Source organism: Macaca mulatta, chromosome 16 (genome assembly GCF_049350105.2).
Source record: "Macaca mulatta isolate MMU2019108-1 chromosome 16, T2T-MMU8v2.0, whole genome shotgun sequence".
Lineage (NCBI taxonomy): Eukaryota > Metazoa > Chordata > Mammalia > Primates > Cercopithecidae > Macaca > Macaca mulatta.
The window spans coordinates 85,725,751-85,747,966 of record NC_133421.1 but is presented as its reverse complement, the minus strand read 5'-3'; the positions used below and the strand labels follow the sequence as shown (position 1 = coordinate 85,747,966).

The following is a 22,216-nucleotide window of genomic DNA, read 5'->3' as shown; positions in this document are numbered from 1 at the left end:
GGAAAGGGGGGTGGCATCACCCCTTTCTTGAAGAGGCTCAGGGACACCACAGAAGTAAAAGGCAGCAGGCCTGGTCCCCAGTGTGAGGAAAAGACCAATAAGCTGGCATCACTGTCTGCCACTCAATCTGACTTCACAGAAGCCACCAGGGGCCATTTCTGGGTGGGGGAAGAGGCAGGTGGGAAAAGCCAAGTGTGGTGGGCCTCAGCCAGAGCCCAGGCTTAGTGGCACCTGAAGCCAGCCCTGGTGGCACCTGGGGGAGGGTGTGCACCAGACGTCCCCGCCTCTCTGGAGCTGGCCTGAGGATCTGAGGATCTCAGTGATGCGCGTCCTACTGCATCGGGCTCCGAGCCCTGCACAGATGGTGCGCAGAGCCCCGCACACAGCCAGCCAGGAAGACAGGGCGGGGAGGCGGGGACCGCTGCACCGTGCACACTTTATAAAATGGGGCCTGGTGCGGTGGCTCATGCCTATGATTCCAGCATTTTGGGAGGCCAAGGCGGGTGGATCACTTGAGGTCAGGAGTTCGAGACCAGCCTGGCCAGTATGGTGAATCCCCTTCTCTGCTAAAAATATAAAAATTAGCTGAGCGTGGTGACAGGCACCTGTAATCCCAGCTACTTGGGAGGCTGAGGCAGGAGAATCGCTTGAACTCGGGAGGCAGAGGTTGCAGTGAGCTGAGATTGTGCAATTGCACTCCAGCCTGGGTGACAGAGCGAGACTTTGTCTCAAAAAAAAGAAAAAAAAATGGACGTTGTGCCAGTTGTCTGGAGTGAATGTCCCCTGGCTGCCCCATCACGTCGGTGGAGAGCAAAGAGCCAGGCCCTGGGCTGGCAGGACACCCCCTCCTGTCCTGGGGGATTGAGAGCTGTGGGTGGAGGGCTGCCTGGCAGCAGGGCCTCTGAGCTGGCTGGAGGTGTTTGTTAATCCTGAGCTCCGGGGCTGGGGCCTCTCCGCTGAGCCTGCGCCTGCATGTGAACGTCTGTTTTCAGCCCTGTCTGTCCTGGCCTAACTCCTTCCCCATCTGGGTGTGACGCCGCCGCACTCCCCTGGGCATGTGGGTGTAACAAGTCCAAACCTTCCGTGGGAGTCGGGCAGGCTCGGCCCCGCCCTCGGGGCTGCGCCCTTTCCTCCCAGACTGGTTGTGCAGGAGCAGGCGTGAGTGTGGTCGTTGTGGGTGCATGCGCGGCCCGGCCGCCCGCTGCCTCACCTGCAAGGAGGGGCCTCCCAGAAACTCCCTTCCCCAGTACCCAGCCGCCCCACCTCACCAGACTTAGCTGACCAGCCAGCAAGGACGCCCGCTGCCTCCCACCTGCCCTCCTGCCCTCCTTCGCCAGCCAAGCCCAGCCTGAGCCAGCACCTGCCTTTCCGACCATGTTCAAGGGGCTGAGCAAAGGCTCCCAGGGGAAGGGGTCCCCCAAGGGCTCCCCAGCCAAGGGGTCCCCCAAAGGCTCCCCCAGCAAGCACAGCCGGTGAGTGGGGCTGGGGAATGGGGAGCCGGGGAGCTGGGGTGGGGTTGGTGCCAGGCCCAGGTCCTTGAGCCACCTGGCGGCAGCGGCGGCCCAGAGCCCAGGACCAGCCCCGTGCTGGCATTTGGTGTCCCGAGGCCAAAGGGCCCATGGGTGGACGCTCTCCCGGCCTCGGGAGCCGCAGGCCTAGGCTGAACTTCAGCCCTGGCAGGAGGCAGGGGATGGCCTGGGGCTCCCCACATCCTCTAAGGGGGCCTGCGGGCCACGGATTGAGGCTGCTCAGCGGGAGAAGTGCTGGACAGGAGCCTGCACCGATGCCCTCCTCTGCCAGAGGCTGGGAGATGGGAGACCCTGGCTGTCTGACTGCAGCTCTGCCCCAAGGCTCTACTTGACTGGGATGACCCCTGGGGCCTCGATGCATGAGGACTGAGGGGGTGGGATGGGGTCCCTGGGGTAGGGACGCAGGGGCTGTGCTGCCTCCTGCCTAAGCCACAGCCCTCCCCAGAGTTCTCACACAGGGCCTTGCTGTATTGAAGAGTTAGGGGTTCATGGCCAGGCGCAGTGGCTCATGCCTATAATCCCTGAACTTCAGGAGGCCAATGCAGGAGGATTCCTTGGGCCCAGGAGTTCGAGACCAGCCTGGGCAACATAGGGAGATCTTGTTTCTATAAAAAACTAAAAATAAAAAATAGCCAGGCATGGTGGCTCATGCCTATTGCTTGAGCCCAGGAGTCTGAGGCTGCAGTGAGCCATGATCACACCACTGTGCTCCCGCCTGCCTGGGTGACAGAGTGAGACTCTGCTTTAAAAAAAAAAAAAGCCTGGTGCTATGGCTCACGCCTGTAATCCTACCACTCTGGGAGGCCGAGGCAGGTGGATCACTTGAGCCCAGGAGTTTGAGACCAGCCTGGGAAACATGACGAAACCCTGTCTCTACAAAAAATACAAAAATTAACTGGATGTAGTGGTGCGTGCCTGTAGTCAGAGCTACTTGGGAGGCTGAGGTGAGAGGATCACTTGAGCCCGGGAAGTCGAGGCTGCAGTGAGCCGTGATCACTCCACTGCACTCTAGCCTGGGTGACACAGGAAGACCCTGTCTGTTGAAACAAAACAAAATAGAGCTGGGGCTTCCTTTGCCGGGGGGTGTGGTGCAGGGGGCACCAGGCCTCCCTTGGACCACCCGGCTCTCTGGGGCCGAGCCCCGGCTCTCTGTGAATGTGCTGGGCTGCATTCTTGCCACTTACTGACTTCAGCTCCTCTGCAGAGGAGGCAGCAGCCCGCCTGGGCCCAGGGTGTTGAGATAAGCACAGGGATGAAAGGCTGGTGTGGGAGTGGGGGTGCCCATTACCCCGATAAGGATCAAGGCACCAACAGACACCAAGGCTGGGCGTCTGGGCGGACGGGAAAGACAGTGGTTAAGACTCTCGGCTGACACTCTCGCTGAGTGACCTGTCCTCCCTGGGGTGCCTGAGCCCCACCCAGGGTGGAGTGTGCAGCTCCCTGTGGGAGCAGCCATCCCAGGAGGCGGGACCTGAGCAGGAGTGCCCGGGGCCCAGCACCTGCAGCTCCCACTGTCCAGGCAGGCTTCCCAGCAGTGTGCTCCTGGCCTGGGGCAGCGTGGTCCTCAGGGCCCTGTTGGCTCTGGTTGCAGCCCCCTCACCTCACGTGCGATCCACTCGTTTGACACGAACTTACTGAGCACTTACTCCACACCAGGACTGTTCTAGGCACTGGAGATGTCTCTGTAGACAGAACCAACAGGCCCCTGCCTTCAAGGCACTAGCCCTCTAGTGGGATATAAACTAACACGTGCTGGGTGCCAACCCTGCACCAGGCCTGCACTGGATGTTTCAGATGGATAAATTCAATTAATGCTCACAATAGCCCTAAGGCATAGATATTTTTATTAAAATCCCGCTTTACAAGTGAGGAACCTCAGGCACAGAGAGGTTGAGTAACTTGCCCAAGGTCACACAGCATTAATGATGGAGCACGATGAAACCCGGCTGTCTTGGCCACAGAGTTCTTCCAGACTGCTGTGCCTTCACCAGCACTGCCCCTTTGCCTGGGGTGGCCCATCCTTTGACTCAGTTCAAGGCTTCCCCTGCCCCAGGATAATGATCCCCCATAAGGCACTGTGCTCATGAGGCTTGGACCACTCTGCCCTCTTTTAGGTCTGCTTGACCTCGTGAACTCCAAAGAGTGAGTGCGTGCACACAGCAGGTGCTCTATGGAGGCTGCAGGGCGAATGCACAGAAAAAGTCCTGGGGTGGAAGCAAGGCTTCCTCTCCGTCCCTGACCGTGTGACTCAGAGCAAGTCAGGGCCCAATCTGGGCTTTGAACCCTCAACTCTGGAGAATGTGACGGTGCCTGGCAGTCTCTTGCGCCTGCCCCCCCACCCGGCTCCGACAGTGTGAGGCTCCTCTAGACAGGCACTGGAGCCTCCACTCTGGCAAAGCCCCCCGGGGTGGGGGAGGTATGGGGATCACAGGGCTGGAGTGGGAGGAGGTGGGGGTGGAGGACATGCTGCTGCCTCCCTGCCCCAGCCAGCCCAACTGCCCCTCCCAGGGCCCGGCCCAGCTGGCTCAGGTACTAGTGGCTGAGCCGGTGATTCACTGACTCAGGGAGGGAAGCGGCAGGCAGCTGGGTGAGGTCGGGGACTCACTGCCAGCACAGCTGGCTGAGACTGGGACACCGAGGCCGCCTGCCCTCCAGCACCACACAGACCTGAGACCCTCACCTTTGACCCTTCATGTGGGCAGTGCTGACACCCCCAACCAGGACTAGCTCACAGAGCCTCCTGCAGAGAGAAACCCCAGAGTCAGGGCAGTGAGCTAGGTGTGGGGGCAGGGAGGGAGGGCAGGGGATGCCACCTGGGTGGGGCATAGAGGGGCCTCATCCACCAAGCTGCCCACTGTCCTCTCCACCCACCAGGGCTGCCACTCAGGAGCTGGCCCTGCTCATCTCCCGCATGCAAGCCAACGCCGACCAGGTGGAGCGGGACATCCTGGAGACGCAGAAGAGGCTGCAGCAGGTGAGGCCCAGGCAGCAGTTGGCAGGGCGTGGGCAGGCTGGGTGGCATGGGAGGCCCATCATCAGGACTGGCACTCCCTGAGTGTCCCCTGGTGATGGCGAAGATGGGACAGATGACCTTTGTCCTGCACCGCCCATCCCCTAACACGGTGGGAGAGAGGACTCGGCTTCCTTCTTTGCTGGGCTCCCCTGTGTCCTTGTCCCCTGCCTCACAGACGTCCTGGGCCTGACCCTGTGCCTGGCGTGGGCCTCAAGGTTGGCCAGCATAGCTAGGGTCCCAGAGGTGGGGCTCAGGCCCACAGTGATGGGGCAGCAGGGGTGTGGGGGCTCTGGGCCCTGGCGAGTCTGCCTATCCCCTGCCCACAGGACCGGCTGAACAGTGAGCAGAGCCAGGCCCTGCAGCACCAGCAGGAGACGGGCCGCAGCCTGAAGGAGGCCGAGGTGCTGCTCAAGGATCTCTTCCTGGACGTGGACAAGGCCCGGCGGCTCAAGCATCCGCAGGCTGAGGAGATCGAGAAGGAGTGAGTGGGGCTGTGGCAGGGCTGGGGGTCCCTGGGGGAGGCCCAGGCCCAGCCCTGACCTGCCGGCCACCTTCTTGACAGCATCAAGCAGCTGCACGAGCGCGTGACCCAGGAGTGTGCGGAGTACCGTGCCCTGTACGAGAAGATGGCGCTGCCCCCCGACGTGGGACCCAGGGTCGACTGGGCACGTGTGCTGGAGCAGAAACAGGTCAGGAGCTCAAAGTCACACCCCAGTGTGATCAGAGGGCGATACGGAACTGCATTTAATCCAGGGTCTGACTGTAGGCTTGAACCTGGGGTGGCTCAGGGGTCTAGGCAGGGAGACAGCAGAGCAGACAGTGCAATCAGGGAAGACTTCCTGCAGGAAGAGGCACATGAAGAAACCTCAGAGGGGTGAGAAGGCTCAGTTGGGTCAGGGTGAAGTAGTGAGGAGAGGAGACCATTCCAGAAAGAAGGAGCAAAGGCTCCTGCCAGGAGGAAGCCTGGGGTTTGACGGGAAGTGGGGATTTCTGGGCAGGTGGGCAGAGCCAGGTCATGGGGCATTCTGATCCCTGGGTGAGGAATTGTGCTTTGATGCCACACAGAAGGGGTGTCATGATGACAATAGAGGGACAATGGGGAAGGGCCCGGGTGGAGCAGGGCGTGCTGAGGGCCCTAGAGCTTGGCTGGAGGTGTCCAGGCAGGAAGCACTGAGGCTGGGTCACAGACAAGGCAGGATGGAGCTAGGAGACTTTGCAGAGGCTGAGCCCAGCATCTGGGAACCAGTGGGACTCAGGCCACTGCAGAATGGCCTCGCCCCTGGGTGAGCTGCAGGGCATGCACCCGGGCTGCTCCCACGCTGGTCCACGCTCTGCCCAAATGACCAAGTCCGCTTCTCCGGGTGGGAGGCCTGTGGGGTTCTCTGGCTCCCCACCGCGGTCCTGTGGGGACTGAGCCGCCGGCTGTCCTGCAGAAGCAGGTCTGCGCCGGCCAGTATGGGCCGGGCATGGCGGAGCTGGAGCAGCAGATCGCCGAGCACAACATACTGCAGAAGGAGATCGAGGCCTACGGGCAGCAGCTGCGGAGCCTTGTGGGGCCGGTGGGTGAGCTGGGAGCATGTCACATCCCGGGCCAGCCCCAGCCCCTGTTTCTCCAGTCAGAGCCAGAGCTAGATCGGCTGGACCCTGGGGATAGGGGTAGGTGGGGTATGGCTGCCCAGATATTAGGGGGCCATCTCCCTGCACCCCACCTCTTATGGGGTTGTTTCTCCCCTTGGTCGAGGCAGGATGCAGCCACCATCCGGAGCCAATACCGAGACCTACTGGTGAGCAGGCGGGAGGGTCGGACCGGGTGGCTGCGGGTGGGTGTGGGTGGCCGCCCGGACCCTGCACGGGGCCAGTGTTCCTGAGCGCGGCCCAACGGCGTCTTTTGCCCCCTACTTTCTCTCTCCCCACCCTGCTGCTGGCGGCGGGTCCTGAGCACAGAAGGCGGCGTCGTGGCGCGGGCAGAGCCTGGGCAGCCTGTACACTCATCTGCAGGGCTGCACGCGGCAGCTGAACGTCCTGGCGGAGCAGCAGCGCCGCATCCTGCAGCAGGACTGGAGTGACCTCATGGCCGACCCCGCGGGCGTGCGGCGGGAGTACGAGGTTGGCGGGGAGAGGTTGGGGCTGGGTGGGGGCGGCCAGGACCATCCTGGTCCTCACCGCCGCTCGCCACCCGACTCGCCCCCAGCACTTCAAGCAGCACGAGCTGCTGAGCCAGGAGCAGAGCGTGAACCAGCTGGAGGATGACGGCGAGCGCATGGTGGAGCTGCGGCACCCCGCGGTGGGGCCCATCCAGGTGCGCTGGGGGCAGGGCGAGAGTGAGAAGGGACGTGGTGGGCAGGGCAGCGGGGGAGGTGGGGCGGACGTGGGGTGGGGGCGGAGCGTGGTCCGAGGGCTTCGTGCTGCCGTCCCCAGGCCCACCAGGAGGCCCTGAAGATAGAGTGGCAGAACTTCCTGAACCTGTGCATCTGCCAGGAGACCCAGCTGCAGCACGTGGAGGACTACCGCCGGGTGAGCCCTCGGGCAGGCCGCAGGGGCGGCAGGGGCGGGAGCCAGGTGTGGTGGCTCACACAGGAGAGGCACCGCACCTCTCAACTAGACAGAGCTGGCAGGGCGCGGTGGCTCACACCTGTAATCCCAGCACTTTGGGAGGCCGAGGCTGTGGCGGCTCACTTGAGGTCAGGAGTTCGAGATCAGCCTGGCCAACAAGGTGAAACCCCATCTCTACTAAAAATACAAAAATTAGCCAGACGTGGTGGCAGGCGCCTGTAATCCCAGCTACTCAGGAGGCTGAGGCAGGAGAATCGCTTGAACTCAGGAGGTGGAGGTTGCAGTGAGCCGAGATTGGTCCACTGCACTCCAGCCTGGGTGACAGAGAGAGACTCCACCTCAAAAATAAAATAGAGCTGTGTGGTTGCTACTTGGTCCCAGAGGGAAAGTAAAGGCATGGGCACATTCTCAACAGGGTGAAGCGGTTCCCAGGGGGGTGAAAATTGTTTCTTAATGGCAGAAAAATATCTTAACTCTTATTATGCATGAAGTACAAATTCACAAACAGCATGTCTGTGGTATTAAAATTTCATGGGGGCCAGGTGTGGTGGCTCACACCTGTAATCCCAGCACTTTGGGAGACCAAGCCAGGAGAATTGCTTGACCCCAGTAGTTCCAGACCCGCCTGGGCAACATAGCGAGACCCTGTCTCTATACGAATAGATAAATCTCTATCAAAATAGATAAATAAATACATAAATAAATAAAATTTTATGGGGATGAGGTGGGGAGAAATTAAAGAAAATATTTCTTAAAAGCCTCTTTAGGAGAACAATAATGAAAAAAGGGGGTGAGAAAACAATATAATATACAACTGGGATTTGGGGACAGATAATGTTTCATACATTTTCCTATAGAACCAGAAGACTGTGATCACACACATTGACCATAGTTCCATTAAAGCACCTGGGATGCTTCTTTAAAGCACAGCTCTTCTCCGGGGCTGGGACAAGTGCAGCCCCAATACCCTCTGTCCCAGCAAGAAAGACTTCAGGTGCTAGAGGGAGGCAGGTGTCAGTGCCCTTCATTTGTGCGGGAAGGATGAAGACAAAGTTTTTTTTTTTTTTTTTTTTTTTGAGACGGAGTCTTGCTCTGTCGCCCAGGTTGGAGTGCAGTGGCACAATCTTGGCTCACTGCAAGCTCCACCTCCCGGGTTCATGCCATTCTCCTGCCTCAGCCTCCTGTGTAGCTGGGACTACAGGCGCCCACCACCGCACCTGGCTAATTTTTTGTATTTTTAGTAGAGACGGGGTTTCACCGTGTTAGCCAGGATGGTCTCGATCTCCTGACCTCATGATCCACCCGTCTCGGCCTCCCAAAGTGCTGGGATTACAGGTGTGAGCCACCTCGCCCAGCCAAGATCAAGTGTTTTATGACCCACTTATAAAAATTAAGTTCAGGCCGGGCGCGGTGGCTCAAGCCTGTAATCCCAGCACTTTGGGAGGCTGAGACGGGCGGATCACGAGGTCTGGAGATCGAGACCATCCTGGCTAACACGGTGAAACCCCGTCTCTACTAAAAAAAATACAAAAAAACTAGCCGGGCATGGTGGCGGGCGCCTGTAGTCCCAGCTACTCGGGAGGCTGAGGCAGGAGAATGGCGGGAACCCGGGAGGCAGAGCTTGCAGTGAGCCGAGATCCGGCCACTGCGCTCCAGCCTGGGCGACAGAGCGAGACTCCGTCTCAAAAAAAAAAAAAAAAAAAAAAAAAAAATTAAGTTCAGTGCACGAGTAAGACCCCATCTGCAAGAGCACAACAGTGATCAAAGGTCCTGCCGCCTGGGTAAGGAAAAAAAAGACCGACCAGAGTAGGGGAGAGTGACGGTTTAGGTTTAGCTGGTTTGTTTATCTGGTTTAGGTTTATCTGGTTCGTGTTTAGCTGGTTTAGGTTTAGCTGGTTTGTTTAGGTAGTTTGTGTTTAGCTGGTTTAGATTTAGCGATTTAGCTGGTTTAAGTTTAGCTGGTTTAGGTTTACCTGGTTTATGTTTTTCTGGTTTAGGTTTAGCTGATTTGTGTTTAGTTGGTTTAAGTTTAGCTGGCTTAGGGCATGATCTTGGCTCACAGCAGCCTCCTGGGTTCAAGTGATTTTCATGCCTCTGCCTCCCGGATTACAGGTGCCTGCCACCATGCCAGGCTAATTTTTGTATTTTTAGTAGAGATGGGGTTTCACCATGTTGGCCAGGCTGGTCTTGAACTCCTGCCTTCAGGTGATGTGCCTGCCTCAGCCTCCCGAAGTGCTGGGATTACAGGCATGAGCCACCACGCCCGGCCCAGAGTCCCTTTCTTCTGTCTCGTGCCCCTCAGAGTTCTGTTCTAGCACAGTAGTATCTGCGAGCATCACCTGGGGCCTGTGGGAGGCAGGCATGCGGGGCCCACCTGCACATCGGATCCAGCAGGTTTACTTTACTGGTTTAGTTTAGTTTACTGATTTAGTTTAGCTGGTTCACATTTATCTGGTTTAGGTTTAGCTGGTTTGTGTTTAGCTGGTTTAGGTTTAGCTGGTTTGTGTTTAGCTGGTTTAGGTTTAGCTGGCTTAGGTTCAGCTGGTTGGTAGGGTCAGTGGGCAGCAGGTTGCCCCAGGCTCTGCCCTTGACCACCCAGCGAACTCAGTTCCAGGAAGAGGCCGACTCGGTCAGCCAGACCCTGACGAAGCTCAACTCTAACTTGGATGCCAAGTACAGCCCTGCACCTGGGGGCCCCCCTGGCTCCCCCACAGAGCTGCTGCAACAGCTGGAGGTGAGACAACCCCACCAGGCCATCTGCACCCCACTTCTGGGAATTGGTCCTGTCCATCTTTCTGGGCCTCACCCCTTCTGCCTCGGTACCTAGTCCTATCCCAGGCCCTGGCCTGGGTGCTGGCGGGGGGTCTGCTCTAGCAGGAGGCTGGCCAGGTACCAGCAAGCCCCTCCCTGGATGTCAGTTTCCTCATTTGCAGTGGGACAAGGGCAGCCTGGGAGAGCTCTGAGGCTCCTCTAGCTTCTGCTCGGAGGCCTGGGTGGTGCTGTGCCATCCCCCTCCCTGCAACTAGCAGATCCCAGGATCCTAGGCCCCCAGAGAGGGGCTCCTTTTACTTTGCTGACTTAGAGACCCCTGCCTTCATGAAGGCCAGTCTCTGGTCCTTTGGAAGGACAGGTATGGTGTGGCCAGCCCCCAGTGCAGCCTGGCCTGAGTCCCCACTGCCTGGGCCCCTGGCAGGCAGAGGAGAAACAGCTGGCCATCACTGAGAGAGCCACTGGGGACCTGCAGCGGCGAAGCCGGGATGTGGCCCCTCTGCCACAGCGAAGAAACCCACCTCAGCAGCCCCTGCACGTGGACAGCATCTGCGACTGGGACTCCGGAGAGGTGTGAACTCCCCCACCTCACCCCTGCCGCCATCCAGCCCCTCCCAGCCCATCCCTTGCCCCTGCCCAAGCCCATCCCTGCTCCATCCCCTGCTGTCTCCTGCTCCCATGTCTGCCCTACTCCTTCCCTTGACCCAGACCCTCCTCTCTCCAAGTCCTGTCCTGCCTCTTTCCTACCCCAGCACCTCCCACCCTACTCTTGTCCCTGTTCCAGCTGCTGTCCCCATTTGTCTCTATCCCCAGCCCCTACTCTGCCCTAGCCTTGGCCCCCTGCCCCGCCCCAGCCTTGGCTCCCTGCCCCTGAGCCCGCAGGAGCCACTCCCTTTCTGTGCCCCCAGGTGCAGCTGCTGCGGGGTGAGCGGTATAAGCTGATAGATAACACTGACCCACACACCTGGGTCGTGCAGGGCCCTGGTGGGGAGACCAAGCGTGCTCCCGCCGCCTGCTTCTGCATCCCAGCACCTGACCCTGACTCCGTGGCCAGGGCCTCCCGGTAGGTCTGTGTAGGGTTACTCAGGGGCAGGCTGTGGGCAGAGCAGGCTGGCCCTATGCTGTCCAAGGCCATGGCCCGGCAGACCCCTGCTCAAAGGCCGGCCTTCACCTGCAGCTGCGTCTACTGGGGCTGGGGAGGGAGAGAGGCAGAGTGGGGACCTCCTTATCCGACCCCCTCTTCGTTCTAGGCTGGCCTCGGAGCTGCAGGCCCTGAAGCAGAAATTGGCCACAGTCCAGAGCCGCCTGAAGGCCAGCGCTGCAGAGTCTGTTCGGCCCAGCCAGCAGGGTACCCAGGGCGGCCCGGGGAGGGGTGGCTGTGGGGCTGGACGGAGTAGATTCCAACTTGCGACTGGTCTGTGATGGGCAGGGGTCGCCTTGCGTTAGGGACCACCACTCTGGGGATTTCTTCTCTGGGGTGGCCCTGCCATCCCCTCCACCCTACCCTGACAGGATCCTCTGTGGGCACCTGGTGGGGGCACCCATCTGGCAGTCAGGAGATAGGCCCTGGGCCCTCAACAGCACCTCTGCCCCCAGCTCCATCTGGCTCGGCCCCAGCCAACCCACAGGCCCAGAAGCTCCTGACACAGATGACCCGGCTGGATGGGGACCTGGGACAGATAGAAAAGCAGCTGCTGGCCTGGGCACGGGCCCCGCTGAGCCGCACCACACCCCTGGAGGACCTGAAGGGCCGCATCCACAGCCACGAGGTGGGTGAGCGGCGGGCAGGGGCAGCTGGGATGGAAAGCGGCCTGGCCCTGATGCTCACACTTGAGGGAGGGGAGGCAAGTGCAGGAGCAGCGGCTGGGATGGAGGTGGAGAAGGGAGTGGACGGACCTGGGCTCAAACAAGCTGGTTCCCCTCCTGGCTCCTCCACTGACCAGCTCCGTGATCTTGGACTACATCATTCTCTGGGCCTTGGTTTCCTCATCCCTGAAGCAGATATTATAATGCCCAGCTCACCGGATCATTCAGGAAGGTTCCAGTAGGGCCCAATGTCATCACCCCCAGGAAGTGTTCTGGCGAAGCTCCTGAAATAGCAAGGGAGCCTGGAGAATCTTAGGAAGAGACGTCCCCTGGCTGCAAGGGGGAGCCTTCCTGGGGAGGTTGCAGCGTTGTGTAAACTCCTTACCCAAGAACAGCAAGCTGTCTGCCACGTGGACTCAACACTCCCGGAAGTGCTCAAAGTGAAACCCACACCGGGCCACAGTCTGGGTTATCCTTCCAAACCAGTTTCTTTTCTTTTCTTGAGACAAAGTCTCTCTCCATCACCCAGGCTGGCACGATCTCAGCTCACTGCAACCTCTGCCTCCCAGGTTCAAGCCATTCTCCTGCCTCAGCCTCCCGAGTAGCTGGGATTACAGGTGCCCACCACCACGCCCAACTAATTTTTGTATTTTTAGTAGAGATGGGGTTTCACCATGTTGGCCAGGCTGGTCTCGAACTCCTGAGCTCAAGTGATCCACCCACCTCGGCCTCCCAAAGTGCTAGGATTGCAGGTGTGAGCCACTGCGCCTGGTCTGTTTTTTTTTTTTGAGATGGGGTCTCACTCTGTCACCCAGGCTGGAGTGCAGTGGTGCGCAGTGGTATAATCTCAGCTCACTGCAACCTCTACCTCCCAGGCTTGAGTGATCCTCCCACCTCAGCCTCTCGAGTAGTTGGGACCGCAGGCGCAACACTGAGCCTAGCTAATTTTTTTTGGTAGGGATGGGGTTTTGCCATGTTGCCCAGGCTGGTCTCAAACTCCTGAGCTCAAGTCATCCTCCCACCTTGGCCTCCCAAAGTGCTAGGATTACAGGCATGAGCCACTGCACCTGGCCATATTATTATTATTTTGAGATGGGGTCTTGCTTTGTTGCCCAGGCTGGAGGGCAGTGGCATGATCAAGGCTCACTATAGCCTCAACCTGCTGGTCTCAAACAATCCCCCTGTCTTCACCTCCCAAGAAGCTGGGTCCTTAGGTTTTGAAGTCATAGCATCTGCCACATCAGTGGTGTTGGGGTCCAGGAGAAGCCCAGTTAGACTGGGCGGTGGGTGGTGCCTGGTGCAGTCAGCACTGCTCGGTGACGGAGGGGGCAGATGAGTGAATAGCTGATGAAAGAATAAGGGCAACAGTCCCTAGTGGGCAGAGCCAGGGCTTTGGCTAGAGCAACAGGGCCAGGGGACCTGATGGTCTCGTGAGCAGGACAGTGACATGAAGATGACTGTAGGTAACTGTGTGCCTGGCACTCACTGCTGAGCTCCAGACACAGGCTCTCATGTCATCCTCCCATCAATCATTCTTTTTTATTTATTTCATTTTTTTGAGATGGAGTCTTGCTCTTGTCGCTCAGGCTGGAGTGCAGCGGTGTGATCTCAGCTTGCTGCAACCGCCATCTCCTGGGGTTCAAGCAATTCTCCTGCCTCAGCCTCCTGGGTAGCTGGGATTACAGGTGCACGCCACTACGGCTGGCCAATTTTTGTATTTTTAGTAGAGACAGGGTTTTGCCATGTTGGCCAGGCTGGTCTCGAACTCCTGACCTCAAGCAATCGGCCCGCCTCTGCCTTCCAAAGTGCTGGGATTACAGGTGTGAGCCACTGCGCCCAGCCCCTCCTATCTATCATTCTGTAGATGAGGAGACTGAGGGTCAGAGAGGTTGATCTGCCCCAGGTCATCCACAGAGGAACGAGTGGGGCCAGGACTGAACCCAGTTCTCTGGCCTGAGCCCATGCCTCCATGGGCGCAGAGTTAGGGTATCCTGGTAGAAGAGTCAGGTGGAACCCACCTGCCCAGAGATCCCTGACCCCGCCCCTCTTTAGGGCACAGCCCAGCGTCTGCAGAGCCTGGGAGCAGAGAAGGAGACAGCCCAGAAGGAGTGTGAGGCGTTTCTATCCACGCGGCCCGTGGGCCCCGCTGCCCTGCAGCTGCCCGTGGCCCTCAACAGCGTGAAGAACAAGTTCAGTGATGTGCAGGTTCTGTGCAGCCTCTACGGGGAGAAGTGAGTGCTCTGGGGTCAGGGCAGCCAGGCAGGGCAGCAGCGTGTGGCCCAGGGAGTGTCTGAGTCTTGCCTCCTCTGTGGCAGAGCCAAGGCTGCCCTGGGTCTGGAGCAGCAGATCCAGGATGCTGACAGGGTCATCCGAGGCTTTGAGGCCACCCTGGTGCAGGAGGCCCCCATCCCTGCCGAACCGGGTGCTCTGCAGGAGAGGGTCAGCGAGCTGCAGGTAAGGGACCAGCCAGGGCCTCCTGGTGGCAGAGGGACTCAGCATTCGGGGGAGGGTGGGGTGGACACGGTATCTCCCCAGCCACGAGGGTGCACAGCTGCACGCCCTCCTCCCACAGCGCCAGCGGAGGGAGCTGCTGGAACAGCAGGCCTGCGTGCTGGGGCTGCACCGCGCTCTGAAGACCTCGGAGCACGCATGCGCCGCGCTGCAGAACAACTTCCAGGAGTTCTGCCAAGACCTGCCTCACCAGCAGCGCCAGGTGCGAGCCCTCACCGACCGCTACCACGCTGCAGGGGACCAGCTGGACCTGCGGTGAGCGACTGGGTCCTCGGGGCACAGCGTGTGGGCTGGTGCAGAGGCAGGCGTTGCTGCCTACAAGCTGTGTGATCCTGGGCTAGTGACTGCACTTCTCTGAAGCTGTTTCCTCACCTCTAAAATGAGATAACAACAGCGCTTATCTCCCAGGGTGGTGCCTGGTGGAGACCGTCCCATCTCTGAATTCCCAGGGTCAGGGAGTGGGGATCTGCACAGCAGGTCACTCGGGCCTCCTGACCTGCCCCCAGGAGGAGGCTCCCACCAGCCTCCCTGTGCACCTGCCCCTGTCCCCGGAGGGCAGGTCTCATCTCTGTTCTGGGCCTCGTCCTCCTGCAGGGAGAAGATGGTGCAGGATGCCGCCCTCACTTATCAGCAGTTCAAGAACTGCAAGGATAACCTGAGCTCCTGGCTGGAGCACCTGCCCCACAGCCAGGTGCGGCCCAGCGACGGCCCCAGCCAGATCGCCTACAAGCTGCAGGCACAGAAGGTGAGGCTGAGGCAGGGACAGCTGCCTGTGCCCATGTCGTCCCCTAGTGGCCAAAGCTCAGAAGAGCTCTAAGGGGCTTCAAAGCCCAGGGCACGGAGGCCTTGGGCCCCTTCCCTGGCCTTCAGCTGAAATGCTCCACTTTGCCCACAGACGGGGCCAGCACATCTCTGGCCTGACTGGGGCAATGGGATTTACAAGCTCAGGCCACAGAGCCCTGAGGGTTCCAGTCAGTACTGCATTTTCCTCATCAAGCCCCTGCCATGTACCAGGCAATGGGTTCACTGGGGTACAACCCTGCACCCAGGCAGCTCCCAGTCTAGTGGGGGAGGTCTGTGATGCTGATAAGCATTGGTGGGAGAAGTCAGCGTGCTGTGGGTGCCCCCAGGCTGGACACCCATGCGGGTCAGGGTCGGTGGTGTGGGAGGAAGCAAGTGTAGTGGGGGGAAGGATGAAATGTCCCATGCAGAGGGCATGGCAGTCAGGGGAAAGGAGGGGACTCAGGGGCGAGGACGACCAGCTGGGCAGACCACACAGGCCCTTCCGGCACGGGATCCAGGCTGCGCTCTCTCCTGCGGCCCCTAGAAGCTGCTGCGGAGGGGATGCTTCCAGGCCAGTGTTTAGAAGCTGGCTCTGGCTGCCGAGTAGAGAATGACTAAAAGGGTGGGAATGAAGACATGGAGGACCACAAGGAGCCAGGGTGGAAATCCAGTTGAGAGAGAGTGGTGGCCTGGCCGGGGAAGGGACCATAGCACAGGGCGAGGTGGGCAGGTCTGAGATGGAGATGGCAGAATTAGGTGGACTTGGTGACTGCTTGAAGGAGACAGTGAGTGAGACAGATGGGGCCCGGTGGTACCCAGGGTTCTGTTGGGGACAACTGGGAAGAGGGGGCACCTCCACCTGAGGCAGGAACACAGGGAACAGAGCATATCTGGGGAGAGGAATGGGGCCGGCTGGGTCATGCTGAAATGAGGTGGCCAGGACAGCCAAGGGCAGCGGGGAGGTGGAGGTAGGCATATGGGAGGGAACTGGGGCTGGGGGTTCCCCTAGGAGATCATGAGAGCAAAGATGGGTCTGGGACTGCCAGAAAATGAGAATTTCTGGGGAGACAGTAGGGAGGTGACATTGGGAAGGGGGCCTGGGACAGAGATTCTCAGCCCTGGCTGCAAACTAGAATCTCCCAGGGAGCTTTTAAAACATCCCCAGGCCAGGACCCCTCCCCAGACCAAATAAATTGTATTATTGTGGTCAGAGCATCAGTATATTAAGTTCCCAGGTGAATAAAAGTGGGCATCCCGGGTTGAGAACTTTCCAATTGGAGCCATCTTTCTGGATGAGCTGTAGCAGCATCACCTGGAGACTTGTCAGAAATGTGAATTCTCAGGGCCACCCGGACCTGCTGGATCTGATGTGCAGGTGGGTCCCGCATGCCTGCCTCCCATAGGTCCCAGGTGATGCTCACAGATACTACTGTGCTAGAACGGAATTCTGAGGGGCACGAGGCCGAAGAAAGGGACTCTGGGCCGGGCGCGGTGGCTCATGCCTATAATCCCAGCACTTTGGGAGGCTGAGGCAGGCAGATCACCTGAGGTCAGGAGTTCGAGACCAGCCTGGCCAACATGGTGAAACCCCGTCTCTACTAAAAATACAAAAATTAGCCTGGCATGGTGGCAGGCACCTGTAATCCCAGCTATTCGGGAGGCTGAGGCATGAAAATCACTTGAACCCAGGAGGCTGCAGTGAGCCGAGATCACGCACTCCAACCTGGGTGACAGAGCAAGACTTGGGAAAGAAGAAAGAGAGAAAGAGAAGAAACAAACAAAAAGAAAGAGAAGAAAAGAAAAGAAAAGATTCTGCCAAGGTGCCTTGGAAAGGAAGGAGGAAAAGCAGAGAGAATGATGTCAGGGAAAGGAGGGAGTCTGGCCCAGGTCTCCCTCCCTGCCCTTTCTGTCCCTGGGAGGCAGCGCTGGCTGACTGTGGCCCTGGAGGCACTGGCTAGAGGAGAGTCAGGGTGAGTGGAATTTCCTGGCCTCCTGACTCTGGGTTCTTCCCTGGCAGAGACTGATGCAGGAGATCCAGAGCCGAGAGCGGGACAGGGCCATGGCATCCCGCCTCTCCCAGGCCCTGCAGGCGGCGCTCCAGGTAAGCAGCTTGCCTTCAGCTTGCCCCTCTCCATGCATCACCCTTGTCCCTCTTCCAGCCCTATCCCCCACACCCAGCTTCCCCCACTGGCTGCCAGCCTGCTGTCCTTTTCTCCCTGCTCAGGACTATGAGCTGCAGGCAGACACCTACCGCTGCTCTCTGGAGCCCACCCTGGCAGTGTCAGCCCCCAAGAGACCCCGAGTGGCTCCTCTGCAGGAGAGCATCCATGCCCAGGTGAGATGGGACCCGGCAGGGCTCAGTGGACCTTGGCACCAGCTCTGCAGGCTCCAAGGCAGGAGCTGACTCTGCCCTTCCCCTCTCCCTCTGCCCTCTCCAGGAGAAGAACCTTGCAAAGGCCTGTACTGAGGTTGCAGCAGCCCAGCAGCAGATTCTTCAGCAGTTGGAGTTTGCTAGAAAAATACTGGAGAAGGTACACAGACAACACCTACACCTTTCCCACAACAGCCAGGAATAACCAGGAATGCCCACTCCATTCCCAAAATGCCAGGCTCTCACCCTGGTAGTCTCCCTTCCTCCTCTCCCTCCTGCCTGCAGCCCCTGGGCAGCCCTGGCTGCTGGAGAGGGGCGCAGCTTCCGGCCACCCAGTTTTCTCTCCAGCAGCTCTTACAGGCTGGTGTCCATCCCAGGGTTAGGCCCTGGAGATGGCATTCAGTGTGGTCACAGCTTGGCCACTGGGTGTCCTCCAATGGGACAGGACCTCTAACCCCAGAGAGCAGAGAAAATCTCCATAGAGCCTTCAGCCTTAGCCACCTGGTTCTCCACCCTCGAGCCAGAACTTCTCCAGGCCTCCTGGTGACTTACCAGCTTTTCTGTTACCCTCGGCCACAGTCAGTGTCCCTGGATGGAAGGGGAAAGGGGAGAAGTTCTGGAGGGACAGGGAGAATCTGTCCTGTTTGCATTTTTTTTTTTTTTTGAGATGGAGTCTCGCTCTATCACCAAGGCTGGAGTGCAATGGCACAGTCTCAGCTCGCTGCAACCTCCACCTCCCTGGTTCAAGCGATTCTTCTGCCTTGGCCTCCTGAGTAACTGGGATTACAGCATGCGTCACCACACCCAGCTAATTTTTTGTATTTTTAGTAGAGATGGGGTTTCACTATGTTGGTCAGGCTGGTCTCGAACTCCTGACCTCAGGTGATCCGCCCACCTTGGCCTCCCAAAGTGTTGGGATTGCAGGCATCAGCCATCGCACCTGGCCCCTATTTGCGCTTTCTAATGCAAACCAGGCCTGCACACTGCCTTGGGTCCTAAAATCGTTGCACTGACTGGGTCTTCTCAAAATCCTATATCCAAGCATCTTAGGTCTTCAGCTCCACCTCTGAGGACCCACTAGGGAGTCTCAGGAAAGAGGGAGGGGTCTTTCATCTCAAGAAAAACATGGAGCTCTTATCTCCACCGCCCACCCCTGTGCTCTACCCTTCTTCCTCTCTGCAGAAGGAGCTCAGTGAGGACATCCGAGGGACCCACGATGCAAAGCAGGGCTCCGAGAGCCCTGCCCAAGCAGGGAGAGAGTCAGAGGCCCTGAAGGCCCAGCTGGAAGAGGAGAGGAAGCTGGTGGCCCAAGTGCAGGGTGAGCTGGAGGCGCAGAGGAGCCAGCTGCTGCAGCTGAGGACCCAGCGGCCCTTGGAGAGGCTGGAGGAGAAGGAAGTGGTGGAGTTCTACCGGGACCCCCAGCTGGAGGGCAGCCTGTCCAGGGTGAAGGCCCAGGTAGAGGAGGAGAGCAAGCGGCGGGCTGGCTTGCAGGCAGACCTGGAAGTGGCAGCCCAGAAGGTCGTGCAACTGGAGAGCAAGAGGAAGACCATGCAGCCTCATCTGCTGACCAAGGAGGTCACCCAGGTAGAGAGGGACCCCGGCCTGGACAGCCAGGCGGCCCAGCTCAGGATCCAGATCCAGCAGCTCCGCAGGGAGGATGCCGTCATCTCAGCCCGGCTGGAAGGGCTGAAGAAGGAGCTACTGGCCCTTGAGAAGAGGGAGGTGGACGTGAAGGAGAAGGTCGTGGTGAAAGAAGTGGTCAAGGTGGAGAAGAATCTGGAAATGGTCAAGGCCGCCCAGGCTCTGAGGCTGCAGATTGAGGAGGATGCTGCACGGAGGAAGCAGGCAGAGGAGGCTGTGACCAAGCTACAGGCTCGCATCGGGGACCTGGAGCGGGCTATCAGCTCGGTGGAGCCCAAGGTCATCGTGAAGGAGGTGAAGAAGGTGGAGCAGGACCCAGGGCTCCTCCAGGAGTCCTCCAGGCTGAGGAGCCTTCTCGAGGAGGAGAGGAGCAAGAACGTCACACTGGCCAGGGAGCTGAGCGACCTGCACAGCAAGTACAGCATGGTGGAGAAGCAGAGGCCCAAAGTGCAGCTCCAGGAGCGCGTCCACGAGATCTTCCAGGTGGATCCGGAGACAGAGCAGGAGATCACTCGGCTCAAGGCCAAGCTGCAAGAGATGGCGGGCAAGAGGAGCGGTGTGGAGAAGGAGGTGGAGAAGCTGCTGCCCGACCTAGAGGTCCTGCGGGCCCAGAAGCCCACGGTGGAGTACAAGGAGGTGACCCAGGAGGTGGTGAGGCACGAGAAGAGCCCCGAGGTGCTGCGCGAGATCGACCGCCTGAAGGCTCAGCTCAATGAGCTCGTCAACAGCCACGGGCGCTCCCAGGAGCAGCTCATTCGCCTGCAGGGTGAGCGCGATGAGTGGAGGCGCGAGCGGGCCAAGGTGGAGACCAGGACGGTGAGCAAGGAGGTGGTGCGCCACGAGAAGGATCCGGTGCTGGAGAAGGAAGCAGAGCGGCTCCGCCAGGAGGTGCGGGAGGCGGCCCAGAAGAGACGGGCCGCGGAGGACGCGGTGCACGAGCTGCAGAGCAAAAGCCTGCTGCTGGAGAGGAGGAAGCCCGAGGAGAAGGTGGTGGTGCAGGAGGTCGTGGTCACCCAGAAGGACCCGAAGCTGCGCGAGGAGCATAGCCGGCTGAGCCGGAGCCTGGACGAGGAGGTGGGCCGGCGGCGCCAGTTGGAGCTTGAGGTGCAGCAGCTGCGGGCCAGCGTAGAGGAGCAGGAGGGCCTGCTCAGCTTCCAGGAGGACCGCAGCAAGAAGCTGGCCGTGGAGAGGGAGCTGCGGCAGCTGACCTTGAGGATCCAGGAGCTCGAGAAGCGGCCTCCCACGGTGCAGGAGAAGATCATCATGGAGGAAGTGGTCAAGCTGGAGAAGGACCCGGACCTGGAGAAATCCACGGAAGCCCTGCGGCGGGACCTGGACCAGGAGAAGGCCCAGGTGACGGAGCTGCATCGGGAGTGCAAGAACCTGCAGGTCCAGATTGACGTTCTCCAGAAAGCCAAATCGCAGGAGAAGACCATCTACAAGGAAGTGATCCGGGTGCAGAAGGACCGCGTGCTGGAGGATGAGCGGGCCCGCTTGTGGGAGATGCTCACCAGGGAGCGCACTGCCCGGCAGGCCAGGGAGGAGGAGGCGCGGCGCCTGCAGGAGCGCATTGACCGGGCCGAGAGGCTGGGGAGGACCTGGTCCCGGGAGGAGGCTGAACTGCAGAGGGCCCGGGACCAGGCAGACCAGGAGCGTGGGCGGCTGCAGCAGGAGCTGCGGGCTCTGGAGAGGCAGAAGCAGCAGCAGACACTGCAGCTGCAGGAGGAGTCGAAGCTGCTTAGCCAGAAGACAGAGAGCGAGCGGCAGAAGGCGGCCCAGCGGGGCCAGGAGCTCTCACAGCTCGAGGCGGCCATCCTCCGCGAGAAGGACCAGATCTATGAGAAGGAGCGGACCCTCCGGGACCTCCACGCCAAGGTGAGCCGGGAGGAGCTCAGCCAGGAGACCCAGACGCGAGAGACCAACCTTTCCACCAAGATCTCCATCCTGGAACCCGAGACAGGGAAGGACATGTCCCCGTACGAGGCCTACAAGAGAGGCATCATCGACAGAGGCCAGTACCTACAGCTGCAGGAGCTCGAGTGCGACTGGGAGGAGGTCACCACCTCGGGGCCCTGTGGGGAGGAGTCTGTGCTCCTGGACCGCAAAAGCGGGAAGCAGTACTCCATCGAGGCGGCCCTTCGCTGCCGGCGCATCTCTAAGGAGGAGTACCATCTGTACAAGGATGGCCACCTGCCCATCTCTGAGTTCGCATTGCTTGTGGCTGGGGAGACCAAGCCAAGCTCCTCGCTCTCCATTGGCTCTATCATTTCCAAGTCCCCCCTTGCCTCCCCGGTCCCCCAGAGCACCAGTTTCTTCTCTCCCAGCTTCTCTCTCGGGCTCGGTGATGACAGCTTCCCTATCGCCGGAATCTATGACACAACCACAGACAACAAGTGCAGCATCAAGACGGCCGTGGCCAAGAACATGCTGGACCCCATCACCGGGCAGAAGCTACTGGAGGCCCAGGCGGCCACAGGGGGCATCGTGGACCTGCTCAGCCGTGAGCGCTACTCTGTGCACAAGGCCATGGAGAGGGGCCTGATCGAGAACACCTCCACACAGAGGCTGCTCAACGCCCAGAAGGCCTTCACTGGCATCGAGGACCCTGTCACCAAGAAGAGGCTGTCGGTGGGCGAGGCTGTCCAGAAGGGCTGGATGCCCCGGGAGAGTGTGCTTCCACACCTGCAGGTGCAGCACCTGACCGGGGGGCTCATCGACCCCAAGAGGACAGGCCGCATCCCCATCCAGCAGGCCCTCCTCTCCGGGATGATCAGCGAGGAGCTGGCCCAGCTCCTGCGGGATGAGTCCAGCTACGAGAAGGATTTGACAGACCCCATCTCCAAGGAACGGCTGAGCTACAAGGAGGCCATGGGCCGCTGCCGCAAAGACCCCCTGAGTGGCCTGATGCTCCTGCCAGCAGCACTGGAGGGGTACCGCTGCTACCGCTCCGCATCGCCCACCGTCCCGCGCTCCCTGCGCTGACACAGGCCAAACAGCCAGTAGGGAAGTGTGTGTGTTGGGGCAGGTAGGATACGTACACCTCTTGCCCCAGAGCAGCCTCATCCCAGGCAGTGGGTCTTCCCCCTGTCCGACCACTGTTTTATTATTTTACTAACTTGGTGTTGGGCTCCCTCCCCTAACCTTGGTGCCTGATCCATCCCCAGACCAGGACAGCGGCCACTCAGTTCTTCCTCCACCTCCAGCCAGTGATCCCAATAAACAAATTCTCTCTCCCTGTGC

The 22,216-nt window shown here is 59.8% G+C and overlaps 2 protein-coding genes across 3 annotated transcripts in view; one reads left to right on the top strand and one right to left on the bottom strand.

Annotated features, from left to right (window-relative positions):
• Window positions 1–3,124, bottom strand: part of UBALD2 (UBA like domain containing 2) — a 258,780-nt gene extending 255,656 nt beyond the window's left edge. Inside the window, exon 1 of the mRNA XM_077972933.1 lies at window positions 3,121–3,124. The gene's annotated coding sequence lies outside the window, so the exon portion shown is untranslated. The remainder of the gene's footprint in view (window positions 1–3,120) is intronic.
• Window positions 1,123–22,216, top strand: EVPL (envoplakin). 2 transcript variants are annotated; one of them, XM_015120410.3, is made up of 22 exons: window positions 1,123–1,472; window positions 4,404–4,503; window positions 4,869–5,023; window positions 5,105–5,231; window positions 5,976–6,101; window positions 6,288–6,326; window positions 6,487–6,648; window positions 6,734–6,841; window positions 6,961–7,056; window positions 9,704–9,829; window positions 10,289–10,435; window positions 10,773–10,927; window positions 11,115–11,212; window positions 11,461–11,633; window positions 13,723–13,901; window positions 13,986–14,124; window positions 14,243–14,436; window positions 14,776–14,926; window positions 16,982–17,065; window positions 17,189–17,299; window positions 17,403–17,495; window positions 18,518–22,216. In XM_015120410.3, exons 1-22 carry the CDS (start codon window positions 1,375–1,377, stop codon window positions 21,956–21,958), a joined length of 6,102 nt encoding a protein of 2,033 aa, XP_014975896.3. In that variant the 5' UTR covers window positions 1,123–1,374; the 3' UTR covers window positions 21,959–22,216. The 2 variants fall into 2 exon arrangements, with proteins under 2 accessions (XP_014975896.3, XP_077828954.1); XM_077972828.1 differs by having other exon boundaries at window positions 11,115–11,278.

What these genes read in the sequence shown, in the direction of transcription:
- EVPL (XM_077972828.1), top strand. Translation starts at nt 1,375, where the DNA reads ATGTTCAAGGGGCTGAGCAAAGGCTCCCAGGGGAAGGGGTCCCCCAAG. An exon ending in GCTGAGGAGATCGAGAAGGA is followed by an intron (nt 5,024 to 5,104) that starts GTGAGTGGGGCT and finishes CCTTCTTGACAG; the next exon opens with CATCAAGCAGCTGCACGAGC. An exon ending in GCCGCATCCACAGCCACGAG is followed by an intron (nt 11,634 to 13,722) that starts GTGGGTGAGCGG and finishes GCCCCTCTTTAG; the next exon opens with GGCACAGCCCAGCGTCTGCA.